The 23,355-nt window shown below is 36.6% G+C and overlaps 1 protein-coding gene across 5 annotated transcripts in view; it reads right to left on the bottom strand.

The window, feature by feature from the left end:
• KANSL1L (KAT8 regulatory NSL complex subunit 1 like) overlaps positions 1–23,355 on the bottom strand; it is a 144,332-nt gene that overhangs the window by 38,171 nt on the left and 82,806 nt on the right. For 4 of the 5 annotated variants that reach the window (XM_027873502.1, XM_027873504.1, XM_027873506.1 and 1 more), the window contains one exon: positions 18,220–18,424. In XM_027873502.1, coding sequence (XP_027729303.1) covers positions 18,220–18,424 — 205 coding nt within the window. The remainder of the gene's footprint in view (positions 1–18,219; positions 18,425–23,355) is intronic. The other variant, XM_027873503.1, reaches the window with a different exon arrangement.

Genomic DNA, 23,355 nt, shown 5'->3' with positions numbered 1-23,355 from the left:
ATTGTGTTGCTCTCAGTAGTAACAGAGAAGACAAGAGAGAGGGAGGGGCAAAAAAAGATAATGCTGACAGCATTCTCCTAGTTTACCAATTTAGTAATCCCGCCAAAGAAGGTAATAAGTTAGTCTTGTCAACCTCTTCTTTATGAAGTCATGGTGGCTCTTTGTGATCACTGCTTCCTTTTCTAGGGGTTCATTAACCAATCTTTTAAATAATAATTCTTCATTTCTGCTATAAATCAAAGTTAAGTTCACTGGCCTATAATTTGCTTACCCTATGTATTCCCATTTTTTTTTTTAAGATCAGACATTTGGCCTAGCCCAATGCTGTGATACTTTTCTTGCTGCTGACTATCTTTTAAAGATTACTGTCCATCAACTCAGAAATCACACTTGCTTTTTGTTCAGTTTGTCTGGACTACATGACTTTACTTCATCAAGGGAAGCTATGAGCTCTTTTACTATTGCCTCATCCACCTTAGGTATCAAACCTTCCAAATGGCTAATTTCCAGACCAAAGATCATCCATCTTGGTAGGGAAACAGAAGCAAAGTAACTGCTAGAGCAGCTCCAAGCCTTCCCTCTGTTGTCAATTAACATCTTCCTATCCACCCCCAAGAAGCAGACCTATCCCTTCTTTGATTCTCCTTTTCCCACAAATAGCTTAAGACAAATCCCAAACCTATGACTTAGAGCTTTGGTATTCTTGATGACATCCTTCCAAGAACATGATAATAACTATAGTATTCATCCTGTTACCTTATTTGCATCTTTCATACTTTTTTTTTTTGGTTGATGGGTTCTCATGTATCCACATTAGTCTCTCCAGATCATCCATCTCCCTTCACCTCCACTCCATACCATATTTCGTCCACATCGAAATTGTTTCTCTTTGTGTCTTCTGAATTTCATTCTTGAGAACATTCAATACATACTTCGCTTCTTTCCCTTGCAGAATTTTAGACAATAAAATCCTTGCCTATCTTTTCTCTGAACCCTCTGAAGTCTTTTCTCCCCAAATCTAGGGGACAAAGTATGACTATTCTTAACTTTACTCTCCTTTACCATAAATTATAATGTGAAATGATCACTTCGTCTCAATGTCCCCATAATTGTCACAAAAGCAACCAGTTCTTCCTTCTTGATAAGATCAGATCCAGAACAGAATTTCCCTTAATTCATTCCTTCATCTTTTATTCTTTCTCTGATTTTAAGAGTGGATAATCTGTGGTACCTTAGGAAATTTGCCACTATTCCATCTTTCATAAAATGTACCTATTCTTTGGCCTTTTTCTCTGCCTTCCTTCTTTCCTTTCTAAGACTTCCTTCACTTCATTTCTTCTGTAAGTTCTTGGGCAACCAGTGTTAACTGATTACTGCTAAATTTTCTAATTTATTAACATATGTAAGCAAATGTATGTTATATATGTGCATGTATAAGGCCTATATTATCACTGTGTCCCAAAAACTTTTAATTTGGCAATGTGTTATATAGGGTCAGGGAAGGACTGAGAATTAGTATTCTGCAGAGAAAAACTTATTTTTCTCTTTAGAAATATAATCATTACACTTTTTGCCTGAAGAAAATTTTAAGTTAATTAACAAGGGTTTATTAGGCACTTTTATTATGTGCAAAAGTGTGATATTTCCTTCCCTGAGAATACAACAAATTATAGATTAGTAAATTCTAGACACATACCAAATAAACACACAGTTTTTAGGGGTTGAGCACAAACAACTGAAGGAATGAGGAAAACCTTCTTTTCAGGAAGGGGCACTTGAGCTTTGCTAAGGATTCCAAGGGACACTGAGTGAGGAAAGAAAATATTCCAAACATATGGGAAGAACAGTCTGTGGAAAGGCATGGAGGTGGGATTGTCATGCATAGGAAATAGCACATGGGCCAAGTTTGACAGACTGGAGAATGTATGTAGTAAAGTAATATAAAACTGGCCTGGAAAAATAAGCTGGAGGCAGATGATAAGGGGCTTTAAACATCAGAATAGTTTGTATCTTGTCCTAAAGGTAATGCGGGAGTCACTGAAGCTTCTTGAGCACAGTAGTAAAATGATCAGACCTATGATTTAAGAATATTATAGAGAATAGATTAGGAAAAGGAGATATGGGATGGAGACAGACAATGAGGCAGCTCCTGTAATAGTCTAAGTGAGAAATGATGTAAAGTATGGTGTAAGTAGAGAGAATGCCACAATACTTGGCAACTGATCAGATATGCAAGTTGAGGCATACCGATGAGTCAATGATTACTGACAGATTTCTGAACTGGACTCAGTGTGTGATGATATCCACACAATAAATAGGGATATCAGGAAGAGGACTAGGTTTAAGAGCCACGGTTATGAGAATTAGGAAGAGGGGGACCAGGATGGAGTCCCAGGGCATAACCAACATAGAGGGCAACTGATGGATGATGACTTTGCAAAGAAGACCACAAAGAATATGTCTCACATGCAGGGAGAAACCATAGTAGTATCACAAAAAAAGAAAAACAAAAACAAAAAAACTCTCAAAAAACAGGGACAAGAAAGGGAGGTCAACAGTATCAAACATAATAGAGGGGTCAAGAAGGTGAAGATTAAGAAAACGCCACTAGATTTAGCAATAAAGAGATTTCCAAGTGATTTTGGAGAGGATAGTTTTCAGTGACTAGTGGGAATAGCAAGATATATGGCAAAAAGCTGTTGTTTATCCTTCATTTTCAAAGAGGAACAATGATATTATCATGTCGGGTCAGGTTATAGTGTGTTCAGTTGTGGCTGATCATTCCAAATTGGAAGGCTCTACCACAGGCGGGACACAAGCAGTCTGTTAGAACATTTGGGATGGAGGTGTCTCTGGATTTGTGAAACTTACATTTCCTTTGTGCTACTGAGACTCTGCTTTGTTCCTGGAGTACAGCGCCTTCTTTGACGTGGTTATACCATACTGGGTGGCCCTGTGCCAGCGCTTCCCACTTCTCATAACCAATACTAAAGTTCTTCGGAGAGACTTTGAGAATGTCCTTGTTCTTAACGTACACTTCTTCTGACCCTTGTGTGGGTGTTTGCCTTGTGCAAGTCTTTCAGGTAATTATGCATTTGGCATTTGGACAATATGGCCAGCCCATCAGCTGCACTCTCTGCAATAGAGTTTGAATGCTTGACAGTTCATCTCAAGAGAGGATCTCGGTTTTCAGTACCTTATCTTGCCAGGTAATCTTCAGAATCTTCCTATAAGACAATTCAAGTGGAAGCAATTCAGTTTTCTGGCATAGAGCTGATAGACTGTCCAGGTTTCACAGGTATACAACAGTGATGTCAGCACAATGGCTCTGTAGACCTTCAGTTTAGTATGCGGCCTAATACCTCTTCTCTCCCACACTTTTTTTTTGGAGCCTTCCAAAAGTTGAGCTAGCTCTGGCAATGCATGTATCAACTTCATCATCTATGTAGACATCCTTGAAAAGAATACTGCCAAGGTAAGTGAACTTATCTACAACATTCAAAGATTCTCCATTTACTGTGACCAATGGTCCCATGTATTGATGGTGTGGCACTGGCTGGTGGACTGGCTGTTTCCTTGGTGTTGACTGTGGGGCCAAAACTGGCACAAGAGGCAGAGAATCTATCCATACTCCGTTGCATCTCAGCCTCAGGGGCTGCATTGTGTTTGCATATGAAAAGGAGAGATAAAGGCTAATAGCTGGAGGGTAGGGTCAAAGTAAGAGGAAGGATTGAAAGGTCCTGACATGTTTAATGGATTAGGGAAGGAGAAAATGGATAATAAGAATTTGAAAATTAGAGAGAGGAGATGATTAAAGGGGTATGTTAGTGGCACAGACTGCAGGGTATGGAATCAAGGGCATTAGTAAAGGGGTTGATTTTGACAAGGATTTGAGCAAAAAAAAAAAAGAGCAGATGGAGAATTATGATGAGGTGATTTGGAATGTGGAATCAGAGAAGCAAGGGAGTTCATGACAGTTTCAATTTTTTCAGTGAAACTAGGAAGTAAGATTTTCTACTGAGAGGGAATGAAGAAGTAGAGATATAGGTGACTTAAGAAAAAAATGGTATGGAGCAACTGCTATGCTGTTTGCCATAGAATCAGAGAAGGTAAAAGAACTGTCATTCAGCAATTTGGGCTCAACTGAGGCTGGACAAAAGAAATTTGTAGTGTACCCTGTGTGCACTGTTGTGGATGTTTCAGACAAGGCTGTCTTACAGATAAATGAAATGTAAATATATAAATATATATGCGTGTGTATACATATATATACACACATATATACATACCATGTATATATGTATACACATGCATATATATACATATATGTGTGTGTGTGTATATATATATATATAACATGTAAGACCCTGAAGAATAAATCAATGAAACTTATTTTTATATCTGTGTGAAGCAGATGCATAGTACCCCAAAGGAAAGTAAAACTCTTACAAAAGGAATTCAAAGTCTAATTGGCATGCATTGCATTATTATTTTCTTTTGCATTTGGCTTTTTTATATACAATAAATCACAAAGGGAACAGAACCAGACCTTCTTTCAAAATCCAAAGTACATCCTGAACAAAAAAGATACTCTTCAGCTAAGGAGATTACTACTAGGGAATTATCAAGATCAGAAAAATAATTTTTAAAAAGTTGTAAGAAAAGGCAGAATATAATTAACATTTCCATAAATGGCTATTACATAATGTCTAATTCTTCAAAAGAATATTTTTAAAAATACAACTCTCCCATTCAAGTCAAACGCTCAAAGAATATGAAGTTTTCCAAAGAGGAGATGCACACAAACAATAACTGTATGAAAAAAAATGTGCAAAATCACTAACAATCAGAGAAATGTAAATTAAAGTAACTCAAAGGTATCAACTCACACCTACAAACTATCAAATTAACAAAGATAGTTAAAGTCAATATTGGGCTTTGGGAAGGCAAGTATGCTAGTTCGTTGCTGGTAGAACTAAGCATTGGTCCAATCAATGTGAAAATCAATTGAAATTATGCAAGAAAAATTACAACTGTTCATATTTTTAGGCCTAGAGATATTATTTAATGAGATTCTACCCCAAGGAAGTTAATGTCAACAAGAAAAGCCCCTTCTGTATGAAAATATTCATAGAATCCCTGTTTGCGATAACCAAATGCCAGAAACAAGACATGTATCAAGTAACTATAGGGAATGGCAGAACATATTGTGCTGTATGAACATAATAGGATACTATTGTTCTAGAAGGAATATAAATATGAAAAATTCAGGGAAACATGGAAGACATGTGAAATAATGCAATTCAAGTCAATAAATAAGGACTAAGTGTTTGCTATGTGCAAGGTACAAGGCATTGTGCAAAGCAAAGAAAGTGAAACCAAAACAACACATAACACAACATGTGCATAAGACAACACTAATAGGCAGTGAAACTCAGGTCAAATACAAGACGAAATTGGCGGGCACCATAGTGTCAGAGTTAACACACAGCACTTCTGTTAACAGTCCTTAGATGACAGAAGTGGGAAGTCACACATTTTTTCAGTTGTAGTCACCCTATGACTAGAAAGTCCTGCTTAACTGCTATGGAGGAAACATGTCTGGGTGCTAGAAGAGAAACATCTGTTTATCAAAACAGCAATTAAAAAGGTGGTTCCCTTGCTGTGTTTATCCTAGCCTATATGCAAATTCAATCATCATAATACTTTCTCTAATGTCATTTTGAACATGCTGCTGTTGCCTGCTTCATACTATTTCCTATATCCCTTACAAATGCTGATGCTATTAGCAGTGATACTCTGGCTTAAACAACTTGAAAGTACTTTTCTTATCAGATAAATGGTTCCTTTAAACCTTTCTACTCTTGATTCATCAGGGTCAAAATATTTATCAATAGCTAGATAACTCTACTTGAAGGCATACTAACAGCTTTGCTTTTAAATATCAATGAAGAATTGGTTACACTGTCTATAACATATGAAAAAGTCCCTTCAGCCAACCCCTAACTCTAGGGGGTTCTTCTACACACCTAGATTAATAAAATAACCAATGTTTTTGTTGCTCAGTTGTTTTTCAGTCGTGTCCAAATCTTTGTGACCCCATTTGAGGTTTTCTTGGCAGAGATATTGGAGCAGTTTGCCATTTCCTTCTTCATCTTGTTTTACAGATAAGGAAACCAGGGTCACACAGCTAGTAAATGTCCGAGGCCAGATTTGATCTCAGGAAAATGAGTGTTCCTGACTCCAGGACTGGCACTCTAACCACCATGCTACCACAGCTGCTTACCACTGAACTCCTATCAATATGAGAGACTTTCCAATGATGGTGGAAAGAACTATATCTTTAATGACCTAGAGTGTATTTCAGTTTGGAGGTTCTAGCCTCACTTAAGACATTCTAAAATCAAGCTCCTTCATAACTTCTTCGTTTATATTAATGGCAAACTCAAAATTTTGAAGTCATCTCGAACTCTTCGCTCTCCTTCAATCCTCACACTCAATTACCAAATCCTTAATCTTCTTGTGCAATCAGCTGCCTACTCAAGAATCTACATGAAATCTAAGCATTACCCTTACCACCCTGTACACACATCTCTTTACCTTCCAAAGTGGTCTGATCTTGGTGGTTATGAATGGTTGCATGTGTGTGTTTTGCATGTAGGGAGTGTCAGTATGAACAGAAAACATGCTCAAATAAACCTACATATTTAAAAAAAAGAGGGTATCTACTTCTATGATTTACTCATTGCACAAGCCATAAATGACAACCAAGGAGTAGTCGCTACTTATAAAGATGCATGACAGAGAAGAACTTCTTTTTTCACTGAAATATATCTTGTTTTATCCTTTTTGTTGGACAATTCCTTTGTTTTTGTACAGGAGTTGGAAGTTGAAGAATCTATATTTGATCTAAATAAACAATGGTTTTTGCTTGGTTTTGGAACTGGAAAAAAAAAGAAATCTAAGCATTATCTTCATTTCAAAACCCTCCATAATCTGATTGTTCCTAATTTATCTCAATTCTATGACTCAGCACTATTTTTTAAATGAATTCTGCTTTAATCAAGCCATTTTCCTTATTGATTCCCTCAAATACTATGTTCACTCTGTGCCACTGGTTCTTGCTTTTTCTGTCTGCAATGTCCCAGCTTCTATTCTTTTCTTATTCCTACTTTCTGGTCACCTATTAAAGTTAAAGGTACAATCCCTTCTGAGAAACTTTCATCAATGACTCCTGACCACATCAATTTTCCCCTTCTATAAGGAAATACACCTATATCATTCCTCCATTGGCATTTTTTTTAAGTCAAAATGTTTAAAATGCTGTCAACTGGTCAATTAGCATTTATTAAGTACCTAATATATGCCAAGAATGAGTGTTGGCACAAAACAAGAGATTCTGACTTGCTCAGGTCAGGTCCCTGGATCTCTTCTATATTAGTAGGGCCAATGATTCTCTTTTAAATGGGTACTTCTCCAGAAGACAGAGAAAATATGATTCCTGGAACCAGACCCAGACACTAATTGGCAGGTTCCAAGGGATATATACAAAATCACACACTAAACAAGAGGAAGCAGTATCCTCAAACCAGGTAGGTAATGTGATTTCCAGAATCACAGAATTTGGCAAATGCTGACTATGAAGCACTGAAATATTTATTTTCAACAATAATATGGCTAGGTGTTTATTAATTTAAAAAAATTTTAAAAATAACATGGCCAACCAAAACAGAGGCAAACAGGCAGACTAGATCAGCAAATCAACAGCATTCCTGACACCGTTTTTTTATCAGCCAGTACCCATAACTTTTATGGTGACAGAAAATGTCAGGTGATTAAAATCCATGCTAACCACTTCTCTGCCTCAATCCTGCCTCTCCAAATTCATATATTTCTCATTTAAGTATGTTTTCCCATGTCCCTAAGTGCCCATCAAACATACGCGTGACATATATTAGTTGTGTAATAAGGTGAACCAGCTTATATGCAGATGAAAGGAAAATATCAGAAGGGAGGAGAAAAGTTAAATATAATTGGTAAGGCAGTCACGGAATTCTTCTGATCAGAAAACTCTGATACATTTGTATGCAATTAAGATTTTAATATTAAAGATCAAGCTATCAAAAAAATTAGAAGCAGTTTTCTCACACCTATCAGTGGGGGATATATTCTTAACCAAACAAGGGATAGAGGCAATTACAAAAGGTAAAATATATAACTTTGATTACTTGAAGCTAAAAGTTTCTGCACAGACAAAATTAGCGTACCTAGGTTAAGGGTAGCAGTTGAATGGGGGAAAAAACTTTTGTATCAAATTTATCTAATAAAAGGTTGTTACAAGATAAATAAACAATGAAATAAACAATGTGTGTATTGTTTATTTCATTGTTTATTTATCATCATTTATTTATCATTGTTTATTTATAACAATACACACACAAATGTGTGTGTGCATGTGTGTATAAAATAATTAATAGCCATTCTCCAATAGATAAGTAGTCAAAGGACACAAACAATTCTCAAAAGAAGAATGCTCCAAATCACTAATAATTAATAAGAAAAGTACAAATTAAAACAACTTTGAGGTTTCACCTCCTACCCTGTAAATTGGCAAAAGTGACCAAAAAAAAGCAAGTCAATGTTGGAAAAGTTATGAAATTATAGGTACACAAATACATTGTTGGTGAAGTTGTGAAATAGGAAAACCATTTTGTAAGCAATGTGTAATTATGCAAATTAAGTGATTAAAATGTTCATACCCCTTTGAACCAGAGCCTCTGCCACTGAGTTTCTACCCCAAGGAAGCCATCAATAAAAATAAAGTCTCCAGATACACCAAAATATTTATAGCAGCACTTTTTTGACAGAAAAGAATTGTAAACAAAGTAAGCACCCCCATCAACTAGAGAACAGCTATGAATTTAATGGAGTATTATTGTGCTATAAGAAATGATGGAAGTGATAAATACAGAGAATCATGGGAAGATCAATGTGAACTTGTGTAAAATGAAGTCAGCAGAGCCAAGAAAACAATATACACAATGACTGCAACAATGAAAGAGGAGAGAACTACACACCAAAAAAATCAAAAGTGAACACTGCAAAATTATAAAGATCAAGCATGACTTACATAAAGAGAGATCAGAGGTCACTCCTGATCCACTCCTTCGTGGAAGTGGAAGAGATACAGCTGCTGCATGCTGCATATGCTTTCGGACTTTTTCAATATATTGATTAGTTACACTGATTTTTCCTTCTCTCTTTTTTTTTTGTCTTTAAAATACATTATTTGACCTATGGGATGGCTCCCTGGGGAAAAGGAAAGAAATACTAGGGAAAACTATGATTATATAAAAAATAAAAGACATTGATAAAAACTTTATATATAAAACTATGGTTATTGAAATAATTTTAAAAAACAAGTTCAAAACTCCCAGGTTGAGAACAATGGTTTATGCTAGAGATAAAAAAGGCCTGAGATCTCTGGCAAGTGTTTTGAGGTTTCACAATACTTGGAAAAGTATTATTTAGTATTTGTTAATATAGCATCACCTTTTTCTAAATCAGTGCCTGAGAATAAGTCAAATACTTTTTTAGAGGATAAGGGTAAGCATGAACCATATAAATCATATAAAGGCACATTAAGGAGAAGGTCCAAGGGTGTCTGTAATCACATACCCCAACAGTCCTGGAGCAATTAGACCCAAAGAGGTTCAAAGAATGTATGCATCTCTTAGAGAAGAGGTAGGAAAAATTTTATTTTTTATACAGTTGTGGGGCCACCAGGGAGGGATGCAGGGGGAAAGGGGGAGAAATTGAACAATATCCACATAATTTTAAAAGCAATTTGTGAATTTTTCTTTTAAAGAAACATAAAATATTCCACTCATTAGTTTTTAAATTATTAGCAGAAAACATTACTCAACAAACTAAATAACAAAAATAGGATTAATGTATTTGTAACTCCCGGCCCAGAATACAAAGAGAGCTTAGAGTTCACATAATCTAATCCCTTCTTTTTGAAAATAAAGAAATTCAGTTTCAGAGAATCTAAATGTCTTGCCCAAGGTCACCTGCTACTTGGCCCTACAGGACAGGTGTCATAAAATTTAGGCCTCAATCAAACCTATGGCCTAGAGATTTTTCTCTCTTCTTCATTTCCCTCATGTGTCTACTTAGTGCCATGAATTAACTTAGGCATTATAAGAATTGGGCTCAACAGGTCAGTTAGTAAAGACTTCATTCTTTCTTTAAAATGATTTTTATAATATTCCCATTTATATCTGTAGTACATGTTTATTTATATGCTATCCCCAAAGTCTTAATGTAGTTTTAAGCTCTAGCTTAAATTCATACATAACAATAAGATAAAATTCATAATAAGCTAAAACTTAAAACCACACTGAGACTTTTGGGATATGTATGTGTGTATTTATATTTTTAAAAATTAGCATATACTTGTAAAAACAAACTTTTAGCAACATCGTTTGATTTACCCTAACTGATCCTTAAAAAGAAAAATAAAGCCTCATAATTTATGCAGCTATCTTTATGACCACCTAATGTTAATGGTATGATACATCTAAGGAACACCAACAATATATATAGCACTTTATTAAATGTTGAGAAAAATGATGTGGCAATTTAAATTATCCAGTTCAAGAGAGGGGAGGATATTTGAAGTCAGAGGAATTATTTTTGATTATTTCATATGAGTAAAAAACATTTCTTAATTCTTCTCAGAATCTCCTTCAGCCTGCAAATAAGCATATGATCCACCATATCCAGTTGTATGAGAAAACAAAATAGATAATCAGCTACATGTTGTAATTATACAACCTGCCCTTCTGTCCTGGTACGTGAATTTCCTTTAGCATAGATTTAATTTATTGGGTTAAATAATCACTATTGCCAGGGCAGTTACTTATTAACATTAAAATGCTCTAAGAAGACTAATTTTCAAAATTATTCATGAATATTTTTTAAATTAGCAAACCAATTATTTGGTCAGATTGTGGCAAGTCTTGAGAGGACAAGTTTAAATGGAAAGCCACCTGACGACACAGGAGGACCCTAGGCCACAAGGACTGAAAGGAAACATTGAAAAGGGTGAGATACAAAAAGGAAAGTGAAGATGTTTTAGACAATGAAACTTCAAATTTTGGCCTAGGGGATATATGGTGTAATGTGCTAAATGACCAAACATTTTAAATTAATTCTTCTCCTCATCATTTCCCACACCGCTTTCCAGACTACATCATCTCCAGATACTCAGTATTCTGCAAGATGAAATCAACACAGAAACTCACACCTCCTCTCAGATCATTTCCTCACCTCCCCACTCCTCATGACTTCATGTTCCTGTGCTGAGTAACTTCTCCCTCTCCCTCCTCCTTCTCAGTTTGTGTTCTCTCCCCCTTTAGATTGTGAGATCCTTGAGGGCAGTGACTGTCATAACTTTCTTTCTATCTCCAGCACTTAGCACAGTATCTGGCAAATAGTAGGCACTTAATAAATGTTTATTGATTGTGATTGTCTTTTGAACACTTATTTGTACACACACACACCCCCATAGTATTTCAACAAAGTTCAAATTCACTAGCTTAACCTAAAAAAAATATATAGTTAACTGCCATATGGTATTACCTACTTTATGCTGTTCCCTGCTAGAGTCAATAACAATCAACAAAAGGTACTTCCTTAAAAATATTACAAGTTCACAGTTAGGTAAATAATATTTTCCTCTTGAGTTGTCACAAATGAGAAATATTCATTGAAAGAGAAAGCTTATTAATATTATTTATATCTAAAATAAGAATCATGCAGTAGTATTATTTTAGAAGATTATCTTCCCATTTCAGGTAAAACCCTTGACTCATCAGCTTGTAAAAACTTTAGCTATACTTGTTTATTCATATTTATATGCTTGTGGTATATCAAAAGACATACAACAACCATGATAATATATTTAAAATGGCAATGTACTAGGTATTTCATAGAAAATGAAAACAAATTGACAAGGTCTAAACATATTCCATTCAATTCAACAAATATTTAATAAACACCTACTGTGCTAGGCATTGTAGTCAGAATTTGGGATATAGAGATGACAAAAATTGCTCCCTGCTCCCACAGACTTTATAAGCAAATGTGGAGAAATTTGCATCATTAAAACAAATATGACATAAGGTAGAATGCAAAAGACAGCTGTAAGAAAAGTTGAGAAATGACTTCCAGCTGGAAGAAATTAGGGCAAACTTCAAGGCGGAGGCAGCATTTGAGCTGGGTCTCAAAGGAAGAGGCTATCAAAAGAGAGGGTTTTCTAAGAGTGGGGGATGGCCAGGCTGTGCAAAGCACAAAGAAAGAAGAAAACAGGAGGGATAAGAGAGCAGATCTACTACTCTAGCTGAAATAGAACAAGAAGTCCACCAAGGGCAGAAGTCTGAAATAAGACTCGCATTTTGCACTCGTTTTTCTTTTCCTCATCCTTCTTTAGTTTCCACATCCTGTCTATTCTACCTCCACAACATAGCTTTCATCTGTCCCTTTCTCCCTCCTCACACAGTCAGCACCTCAATTCAGGCCCTCATTACTACTCACTTGAATATAATAGGTTCCTAAATGAGTTCCCTGCCTTCAGTCTCATTCTTCCTTGATTTAGCCTTCAAACAACTACCAAATTAATCTTCCTAAAGCACAGGTGTGACTATGTCATTCTCTTGCTCAAAAATCTTCAGTGCGTCCCTAACATACCTGGAATAAAATGCAAACTCCTTAGCCTGGCATTTGGACCACTCAAAAAAGATGGCTTCAACCTCCTTTTCCAGCTTCATTTCACTTTACTTTCATGCATTCTGTGGTCCAACCAAAAGAGTTGTTTCTTGTTTCTTGAACTAAACATGCCATCTTCACCATTATAATTCCTACACGCTCTCCACCATCCTCATCATTTCCTTTCACAATTCCTTTAAAACTGCTCAGGTCTTAGGTCTCAGGTGCTACCTCTTTCAGAAAACCTTTCATGATCCTTCCAGCTAAAAATGTTCTCCCCTCAAATGTTTTCTAAAAACTTTGTGCACTTCCATCATCATTATCGCTTTCCCTCCCTCCCTCTTCTCCATGATTTATTCATAGTGGATACCTATACTACTTCACTAGATTAGTCACCTCTTGAGAAAAAAATGGGGTACCTCATAAGGTGCTCTAAGGTAGGATCCTGTCACCATCTTGATTAACTTGTATTAGCTGCTAATAGGAGCAAATTTCTCCTTCAAAGACAATACTTCTAAATTCACTGGTTTTCCATTCTCTTCTTCTCCAGCAATGAAGCTTTGTCCATTTTGTCTACTTTTGCCCTATACACAACAGATGGAGATGGGGTATGTCCCTGTGATTTCTCTTGTATGGAGAACCCCAAATAAGGAAACTCTGTCTCCCAACACAGGTCAACAACTTCTATATAATCTGCAGTCTTAAAAAATTTCCTAAAGCAGATGTGCACAGATTAAAATGTAATACGAAGACATCTGGCAAGAGTTCCTATTTGAGTTTGACATCACAGGCCTAAAGCATTGAGAGGTTGTGACTTCTTGGGGGTCACAGAGCTAGTAGAGGTAAGATGTGGGGCTAGAACACATACCTTCCTACATCCAAATCTAGTTCTTTATTGCCTCTCCTTCTCCTCTCTGGGGTTTACTGGCTAGATTTCTTTCTCAAAGACCAAGCCTCAAACCCAATTCACTCTTGAGCTCGTGGACTGGACAATAGGTCCCTGCCCAAGCACCATTTAATGGCTATTTTTTGGTCTCTCCTGGCTCAGAGTGCATGTAGATAGTAACTGTTTCTCTTTTGGCCAGCAACCCTGAGGGCCTTCCCCTCCCAGTTTGATTTTTTTTTTAATTAAAGCGGCCATCCTTGACTCACTTCTTAAAGAGGCCTATTCACTTAATGGGCATAACCTCATGAAAAGACCTTAGCTTAAAAGAGCATCCTGGGCCATCTCCAGTCATCTTGATGAATATCTGGCCACTCGACCCAGATGGCTCTGGGGGACAAAGTGAGGCTGGTGATCTTGCATAGCCCTCCCTCACTCAAATCAAAGTCAATTGCAAATCACGTCATCATCTTCCTGATGTCATGGTCCTCCTTGGAGAATGAAGGTCAAACACAACAACCACCTTTATCCCCTACACCATGCTAGCTCTCACATGCAGAATTAAAATATTTTAGATTATAAATTCCATGAGGATAGTAACCATGTCTTTAATTTTTTTTTTAGCTCCCCAAGAACATAGTATATAGTTAAATGCTGAATGAATGAAACTATGATAGGCTCATCAGTCATTTTGGTTTACAACATTAAACACAAATGCATATTTGTTTATATATATGTGTGTGTGTATATATATATATATATATAGTATACTTGAGGTAATTGACAGATACAGTCTCATGCTTTGTTCTGTTTTCTGGACACAAGTTTAAAAGGAGACAACTTTTCACCTATTCAGAGAATTGCACTGTATTGTTTAAAAGATTAAAAATTTTTTTTTTTTTGGAAAAGGAGTCCCTTTAAAAATTAGTATCAGGTTTAGAAGTTAGTTGGAAACCTGCCAGAAGTGTTCATACTAAGACTCTACAGATTCAAATAATTACATACCTACCAGTCAAATACCAGATGGGATGAAGAAGTTCTTTCCCTGGAGAGGGAAAAATGACTCCTTTTTTCATCAAACATGTATCACTAAGGGATTTACATTTATTAGGCAAGCATGGTGTGGCTATCATCTTTACTTCTATCTTTTGCCAAACTATGAAGAACAAAAGCCAATACTCCTCTTCTGGAACAGGACAGAGGACTGAGGAATTAGAGATCCTAGCTCTAACTCGAAGAGTTACAATGGAGACAGCAAAAGGTTCTTAGTTAAAGCCCACTGGATGAAGTTTCTCTTACAAATATTGTGCTCAAGTGCATACAGACTTTTATCACCATCTTTTCTCTTCTCTCACACTGCCCATTTTTGCCCAGTTCCCAACAGGTCAACATGCACAACTAATTCTACAATCTACTAGATTATGAATATCATGGAAGGTGGAACATACTTTTATTTATCTTTGCATTTCCCCTAAATTTAGCATGGTGCTTTGCAAAAAAAACTCAGTAGATTATTGTTAAATGAAAGATTATTATCTTTTTAACTCCTTCAGAATTAAGCATAACTTTTAGCACTTTGAAAAGGATTGATGAATGAAAGATTACAGGTATTTTTACACCTGGTGAAGTTGGCTGGAGATCTTAAAGCCATTGCCAAACTTTAGATGAGCCAAAGTAGATCTAAGAAGAATTGTTCTGCAATAGCTCAGAAATGTTATTTGGGTTACATAAAACAGGGTCACTGATAAATGTATCAATTATACTGAGGTGTTTGTATTCTTTTAATCCTTGCTCTTCCTCTAACTGTATTCTACCCTTTGTGTGTTCAGAAGTCCTTGTAATGCTTTAAGCTATAAGAACTTAAACTATTAAATTAATATTTTAAGTTACTAAAACTTCACTTAGAGTCTTGGAACACTTGTACAGTAGCTGTATGTTGTTACGTTTATTGTTACAGAAAGAAAATATAATTAAGTGGCAAGGTTATGATGATTCATATTCTCAGTTAAACATGTAAAGCCTCATCATTTAAGTCATAGCCTAGACCCTATAGTCACATATAGTTGCAGCTTACTTAAATTAGGTGAAAATAAATTTTTGTGCTGTTTAGACTCATAAATCCAAGCATAAAAGTAATGATAAACAAGCTTTATCACCGAATAATCAGTTTTTGGTGCTTCCTATTATCACTTGGCACATATACCAAAGATCTCTTCTTAAAAGGTCTGAATAGGGATTATTAACCTAGAGTCCATGAATTCATTTTTTAAAATATTTTGATAATTTTATTTTAATATAATTGGTTTCCTTTGTAATCATATATTTTATTTTATACACTTAAAACATTATTCTGAGAAAAAGGTCTATAAGCTTTAGTCTGCCAAAGGGATCCATGACACAAAAAAAGGTTTAAAAACTCTGGTCTAGACCCTTGGGCTCACTTTTCCCTTGTTACTCCATCCTACTTTTACCCCCAGGATCAGACTAAGCTCTTCTTCAACCTCTTAGATTTGTAAAGGAGTGGAATCTTTACCTGTTTAGATTATAGGCTGATCCTCTTTGGCTCTATGCCAAAACATCCATCACTATCCTGATGAGATAGTGATTAGAGAAGGGAAAAAAATGCGCCCATCAATCCATAATCATTTTGAGGAAAGAAGAATCCTTGGATCATGGTTCTAGAGCTAAAAGACATGTTAGAGGCCATCTCATTCAACCTCCTATTTTTTCATGTTTTTACAAGTACTTCACACTATAAATATCAACTATTATAATGTTGTGTGATTTTGCCCTAATTTAAGCTCTCTTCTTACTGGAAACAACAATAGGACTATAATAGGGCATGTTATGGAAAGGCACTCAAGTAGCCTGTGTTTGCATATTTTAATGAAGATGTATAAATCAGGCCTATTTCCCCCCTATGTCCTCCCAGTGCCATTCATCCGGCTTATTATGGAATCAAAGATAGGGAACCTGAACTAGTCCTCTTCTTTACCCTTTTAGTTTCCCATTAGCCACCACTTCCTCTGGCCAGCCTTTCTAGCCACAGGTCTTTCAAATAAATCCTATGACTGTACTATTGCCATAGAGCCCTGCACTGTCTATCCTTTCCATAGCTCGAATTTAAATGTTAAGCTAGTTCTTCAGAGCCATGTCACATTGTTTTAAATCATCTGTAAAATGACTATGCTGGGGCAGCTGTATTAAAATGGCATTTGGGCTGGTGCCGGGGCAGTCTTCCCGCAATGCTCTACTAGCTTCCTAATTTTCTCTGACACCCAGGCCACGGAAGTAAGGGCACAGTACACATAGCAGTGTTACTGGAGAAGCCAGAGGATGGCCAATCTGGTAAGTAATGGGGGACCAGAAAGATGCCACATGAGGCCAACTAGACTGCAAAAAGGAAGACATTTAGTCTGAAAAACAATGAAGTTGAAGGTTTACTTACTTAGGGAGAAAAAGTAGGAGGCATGTAGATAGAAGCGAGCCGGGTAGTAATGAGAGCAAAGAAACTGAATACTAGAACTCAGTTTTTTCCTGTTAAGTACAAGAAACAGATGGAAGCAAGGAAGAAACAGAGAGCGTAGCACGGATTCATTTGTGCTCTACAGTGCCCAGGAGGACACACAAAGGATCTCTGCAATCAACAACTAACAAGTGGTGTTGTGCAAATCACTTCAAAGTAAAATGGAGGTAGCAATTTTTCTGCAGCAGGAAGTGGAGGCAGTGAAGAAGTGTCGAGAGGATACTGTCATTTCTTTGGTGTGGTAAACTCCCAGCAAGGGAAATCCCCTTTATCAACGCAGACTGGCAACTGTTCTACAACTTACAATGAAAGAATCCCTGGGGCATTAAAAGGTTAAATCAGTCAATAAGTCCATTTATTAAACACTATGTGCCAGACCCTGTGCTTGCTACTGGGGACACGTGAAAGGCACAAAATATGGTCCCTGCCCTCAAGAAGCACACACTCTAATAGAAGATACACCATGTCCATACAATATATTCAGAGTAGATGGAAGGCAGCCTCAGAAGGAAGGCACTTGGTAGGGTGGCTGGGAGGAGGAAGGACCAAGAAAGTCCTCCTGCAGAAGGCAGGGAATGTGGAACATGAAATTCATCTTGAGTGATTTGCTCAGGGTCACATGGCCAGTATATCTCAGAGGTGAAACCTGAACCCAGGTCTTTCTGAGGTCAGCTTCATCTCATCCAGTAATCTACTGGACTATGCTTCCTATCAGAATCCCTGTGATTTCTGAAGGCAATCTAGGCTAAACCTTTCTGGATCTTAGGACCCAGAAATCAAAGGGCGCTTATAGATCAACTAGCTTAACAACCTTATTTTACAGATAAAGTCCCAGAGATGTTTCCTAGGATCACAGAGTAAGTAGCTGAGTCAGAATTAAACCCAAATCTGTGATTCCAAATCCAAGTCTTTCCACTAAACCATGCTGGAAGAGTAATGATTTTCTGAAATTGTGCACAATGAGTGTCCTATCATATATGATATATATGTACAAATGCTGAGATCTCTGTTTATGTCTTCTCACCAAAAACAATCTTACCTTTGGAATCCAATAACAAGCAGGGCTCAATCTGTAGAGTTTTCGTTTGTGGAAACTCTGAAGTGGCCTTGTTCGGGCTGCTGTGCTCATGAGAGTCAAGGATGGAGATCTCAGTCTTGTTCTGTCTTTTCTCCTTTTCTTAATGTGCTTCTGGTTAAGTAACCAGCTACTGGAGGAAGAGAGCTCATCTAAATTCTCTGAAGCACTGAAATGCCATGAAATAATTGGGGAAAAAATCAGACAAAAAGGAAAAAGAAAACTAAATTTAAATTGCCTTAACTCTATTACAATTGCAGAAAACTAATCCTAGTTAATCCTGTTATGATGGTTAGTGGTAGAATGGAGAGAAAATAATTAGGAATTAAAAAATTCCAATTTCACTCCTACTACTGACATGTTGTTGTTATAAAAATCATTTACACTTCTTTTCTTCTCCTGTAAAATAAATATTTATCTAGACCAAATAATTATTATATGACTTACAGTAACAAGATTTTTAAAAAATGACTAATGATGGAAATGGGCATCTCTACCTCTTTTTATTTGCTATAATGTGTCAGCCATTCAACAATCATACTTCAAGCACTTACTATGTACCTGGCACTGTGGTAAGTGCTGAGGATACAAAGAAAAGCAAATTACATCTCAAAAATATCAAAGAAAGAAGAAAAGGACCCATACTGCAAAAAAATATTCATAGCTGATTTTTTGTAATAACAAAGAATTATAAACTAAGTAAAGCGGTGCTCATCCACTGGAGAATGGTTGAACAAATTATGGTATATAATATTCCTATGGTATAGGAATATTATTGTGCCATAAGAAATGATGAAAGGGATACTTTTAGAAAAACCTGGGAAGATTTGTATGAATTGATGTAAAGCAATGTAATTGAAGTGAGCAGAACCAGGAGAATAATTTATGTAATATCAACCACACTGTAAAAATAAACTACAATTGAAAGCTCAATCTGATCAATGCAATGACTATTCATGGTTCTAGAGAACTATGATGAAGCTACCCACCTTCTGACAGTTGTGATATTTTTTCTAATGGGGAGGAGAAAATAAATTTTCACTATTAAAAAAAGTGAATTTAAATTTTTTTAAAGGGCTAAAAAAGTTTCCGCTCTTGAGGAATATACCTCATAACGGGGAAGACAAATAACTAGATACATATAAAGATGCATATATTTAACTACCTACATATGGTAATCTGAAAGGAGAAGATATTAAAAGCTTAGGAATGATGAAAAGCCTACTGAAAAAGGTGGGATTTGAGCTGAGTCTTATAGGAAGTAAAAGACTTCTTACAGGTGGAGGGGAAGGAGCAAAGCATTCCAAGGTTGGAGGACAACCAGTGCAAAAGAAGGGAGACAGGAGATGGACTGTTGTGTTCAAGGGAACTGCCAGTAGGTCAGTGCAGCTGAGTCACACGGTTGATGGAAGACAGTAATGTGTAAGAAAACTAAAAAAAGTAGGAAGGGGTCAGGATGTGAAGGCCAAACAGAAGGCTTCATATATGATCCAGAGATAACAGGAACCACTGGAGCTCACTGAGCAAGGGTGCAACACTGTTGGACACACACTAGAAAAAAATCACCTTGGTAGCTGAGTAGTGGATGGACTGAAGTGGAAACAGACTTGAGGCAGGGAGACCAGTGAGAAAGCCACTGTAACAATCTTAGCAAGAGGCAATAAGGGTCTAAACTAGTGGGGTGGCTGTGTAACTGGAGAGAAAGGGATATATAAATGAGATGCAGTAAAGGTAAAAACTGAAAAGATTGTGCAACAGATTGGTTAAGAGATATGAGAGTGAGCATTTAAGGATAACACTGAAGGTAGGAGTCAAGGTAACTAGAAGGATGGTGGCACCCTTGACAGTAATAGGAAAGTTCTGAAAAGGGTAAGATTTAGAGGGAAAGAAAATGAGTTCTGTTTTGGAGTTCTGTTTGAGTTGGAGATGATTACGGCACATTCATTAAGCTAGTTGGTGATGCATGGGAACCATATACATAGAGATGATAATGGAACCTCTGGGAGCTGATGAGGTCACCAAGCGAGATAGAATACAAGGAAAAGAGAAGAGGGCCCAAGACAGAAACTTGGGGGGACATCCACAACTAATAAATGTCACAAGGATGAAAAATTAGCTAAAGAGATTGGAGTGGTCAGCTAGACAAGAGGAGAGCCAGTAAACAGCAAGGGTCACGAAAACTTGGAGAAGACAGTATTCGAGAGGATGGAGCTTAGCCACAAAAGGTAGAAGAGGCATAGGATAATGACTATTAAAGATGGGAGGAAGAAATGTGGAGATTTTTAAGGAGGTGGTGGCAGCATGGAGGGAGATGGTAGGCACTACCTTCACAAATGAAGCCTTTTGTGATCTGCTCAACTGCTAGTGTTTTCCCCCCAAAATGACTTTGTATTTATTTTGTATTAATCTTCTCTAGGTTTATATATGTATATGTTGTTTCCCCATTAGAATGTAAACTTCTTGAGGAGAGGGACTGTCATTTTTGCCTTTGTATTGTCAGCAATGATCACAGTGCTTGGCACATGATGGGCATTTTTAAAATGCTTATTGATTTATTGGACAATAAATTGGATAATAAACTCCATTAACTCTATAACCTCTAAGTCAAATAGAAACTCTTAGTTTGGCATTTACAGCCTTTCACAACTTGACCCCAACCTACCTTTACAGCCTCTATATGTTTCTCCCCTTCACACACTCTTATTATCCAGCCAAACTGGCCTTTTTGACATTCTTCTTAAAGGGAATTCTACTTCCTACCACCATGTTTTTCCACAGGCCTAGAATAATCTTCCTCCTCACCTCTGCCTCTTAAAATCCTTAGTTCACTTCAAAACTAGCTCAAGTACCACCTACATAAAACCTTTCCTGATCTCTCTAGCCACTGTTTCTCTCCATTCCCCTACCCCCAAATTACTTATTTTGTATATATTTTCTATGTATGTATGTATATATAAATGTACATACATTTATTACATACATGCATATACACATATACAATATACCTAGGAATCATTCTAGAATCAGGTATCTATGTGCAATCAGACCATCAACTGGTTAAAACCCATTGATACTAGATTAGAAGAATGAAAATATGTGAGAGGTCACTTCTAGCTTTGGAATTATGATCTTATGAATCTAGAAGAACAGTATATGAAATTATAGAAGTTCTGCTCTGACTAGCTTAACTAAATATGCAAAGGGTCATCACCAGGAAATTGGCCACTTGGTAATGATTTCTTTGGCCATGGCATCCCATGAAAGGAATCTTGTGTAATCCCTTTCCACTTTTGCAGTGGTGTAAAAGGAAGTAGAGAGTGCTAAAAATCAGTTTCTAGACCATTTATATAAGATTTACTTAGCTGGTAAACTCTAAACATGAGCTCCCTATCCAGTGACCAACAAGCTTAAAATTATTAGAGGATATGAACTATATCAATTTCAACATTCTCAGTGTAAGTGAACTCAGAAGACAGAGAAGGAAGGTATAGCTAAATAGAGGGCTCAAAGTTTCTCTTAGGAAAAATAAATAAATAAAAGTGTGGGAGTTTATTTTACCATTTTTCCAAAGACAACAAGAATCATCATTTCATGGGGAATCTGGTTATCCTGTATTGCAGTACTCATAAGAATTTGCAAAAAGGTCACTGTGAAAACACGTGTAAACTTATAAGCCAACATTTGTTAAAGAGCATAAAGAGGTAAAGAAATTATACAAAGAGCTTTCTAAAACTCTCCAAATGAAATCAAAACATATTTTTATATTTGGTAACTTCAATGCAAAGGTGGGAGTTGGTGAGGGTAGTAAAAATATGGTTCAAGAGTAAGAAATAAGAGAAGCCAAAGACCTTAGCCTACACAGAAATCTCACACCTAACCATTAGGAATATTTTCTTCGAGAAAACTTCTCCCTGAAATAAAGGTCTATTTTTTTTGAATATCAATATTTTTCTGGTATTGTATGCTTATAAGTCATGGAATACTATAGTTTCAAAACACCTGAAATTAAGGATCTCCCAAAGTGCAATGGAAAGGTAGGTGCAACGTGTTGTAGCTTTACATTACAAACAAGGGAATACGAAGGAGAAAGGGTATGTGTAGAGTATGATCAAAGAAATGTATGATAAGAAAAAGAAGATAGGCTGGTTTCATGGAGAGGATGAAGAAGACCTGGTGGACATTCTACATGATGCACTAGCATCTTCATAATGTCAATAGAAAGTAAAAAACAAAAAAGCCTCACAGCATACTGGTTGGATTGTCTGTGACAAACTGAGGGAAGGATATTAATAAGAGTTATATAGGAAGGATAAGCATGAATGGGCTGACATCTATATTGCTTGAGGGAAACCATCCATGAAACCACAGATTATCTGTATAAATGAATACTGAGACTGCATAAATGAGTTTTGAAAAGATTTAATTGATTCTGTATTATTTTTATTGATCCTATTTATGCTTAATTGTTTGGTTCTGTAACTGCCTAAGTCATGGTTCTTTGTCTCTGAACTTAGTGCAGAAATTGAACTGGCCTGTAATGAGTTAGGTTCAGAAGTCCAGCTCTTCTGCTATCACTTTTCTATTCTTGCCTCAAGGAATTCTACTGTCCTTAGCAGATGCAGATGGACATCAGGGAGTTGGGTCTAGTATCTTTACACCACACCAAACTATCCTTCAAGGATGTCCAGTTTGCTATCCAAAGAAGTCTGGCACACTACCTTTTAACCTTGCAGATGGACTCAAACAATTAACCCGTCTTAGTCACAGGACAGAAGGAGAGGTGCCATTGCTAGCCCCTCATTTCTAACTTCCAACCTATCATATTGTTTCCCATGCCTCAGCTATGCAGCCAATCATGTTGTCCTCAACCCCATGATATTACTTACTCTGCTCTATTCTTTGTTCTAACCTTATAAAAATTATTTAAGTCTTCATCTTGGGGTCTTTGGCTTAAAAGTGAAGAAGAGCCATTGATCCATTCTTATTGGAAGGTTCATATCCTGTTTTAAAAAAAAATCTTATCTTGCTTGGAGAAAACGTGCCTCAGTTTAACTTTGTCAAATTTTACTCATAACAGTTTGAATGCTTAAGTCTCAAGTT

The sequence above is a fragment of the Vombatus ursinus genome, unplaced genomic scaffold (assembly GCF_900497805.2).
Source record: "Vombatus ursinus unplaced genomic scaffold, bare-nosed wombat genome assembly UNPS02014802.1, whole genome shotgun sequence".
Taxonomy (NCBI): Eukaryota; Metazoa; Chordata; class Mammalia; order Diprotodontia; family Vombatidae; genus Vombatus; species Vombatus ursinus.
This window is presented reverse-complemented; position numbering and strand designations above follow the sequence as displayed.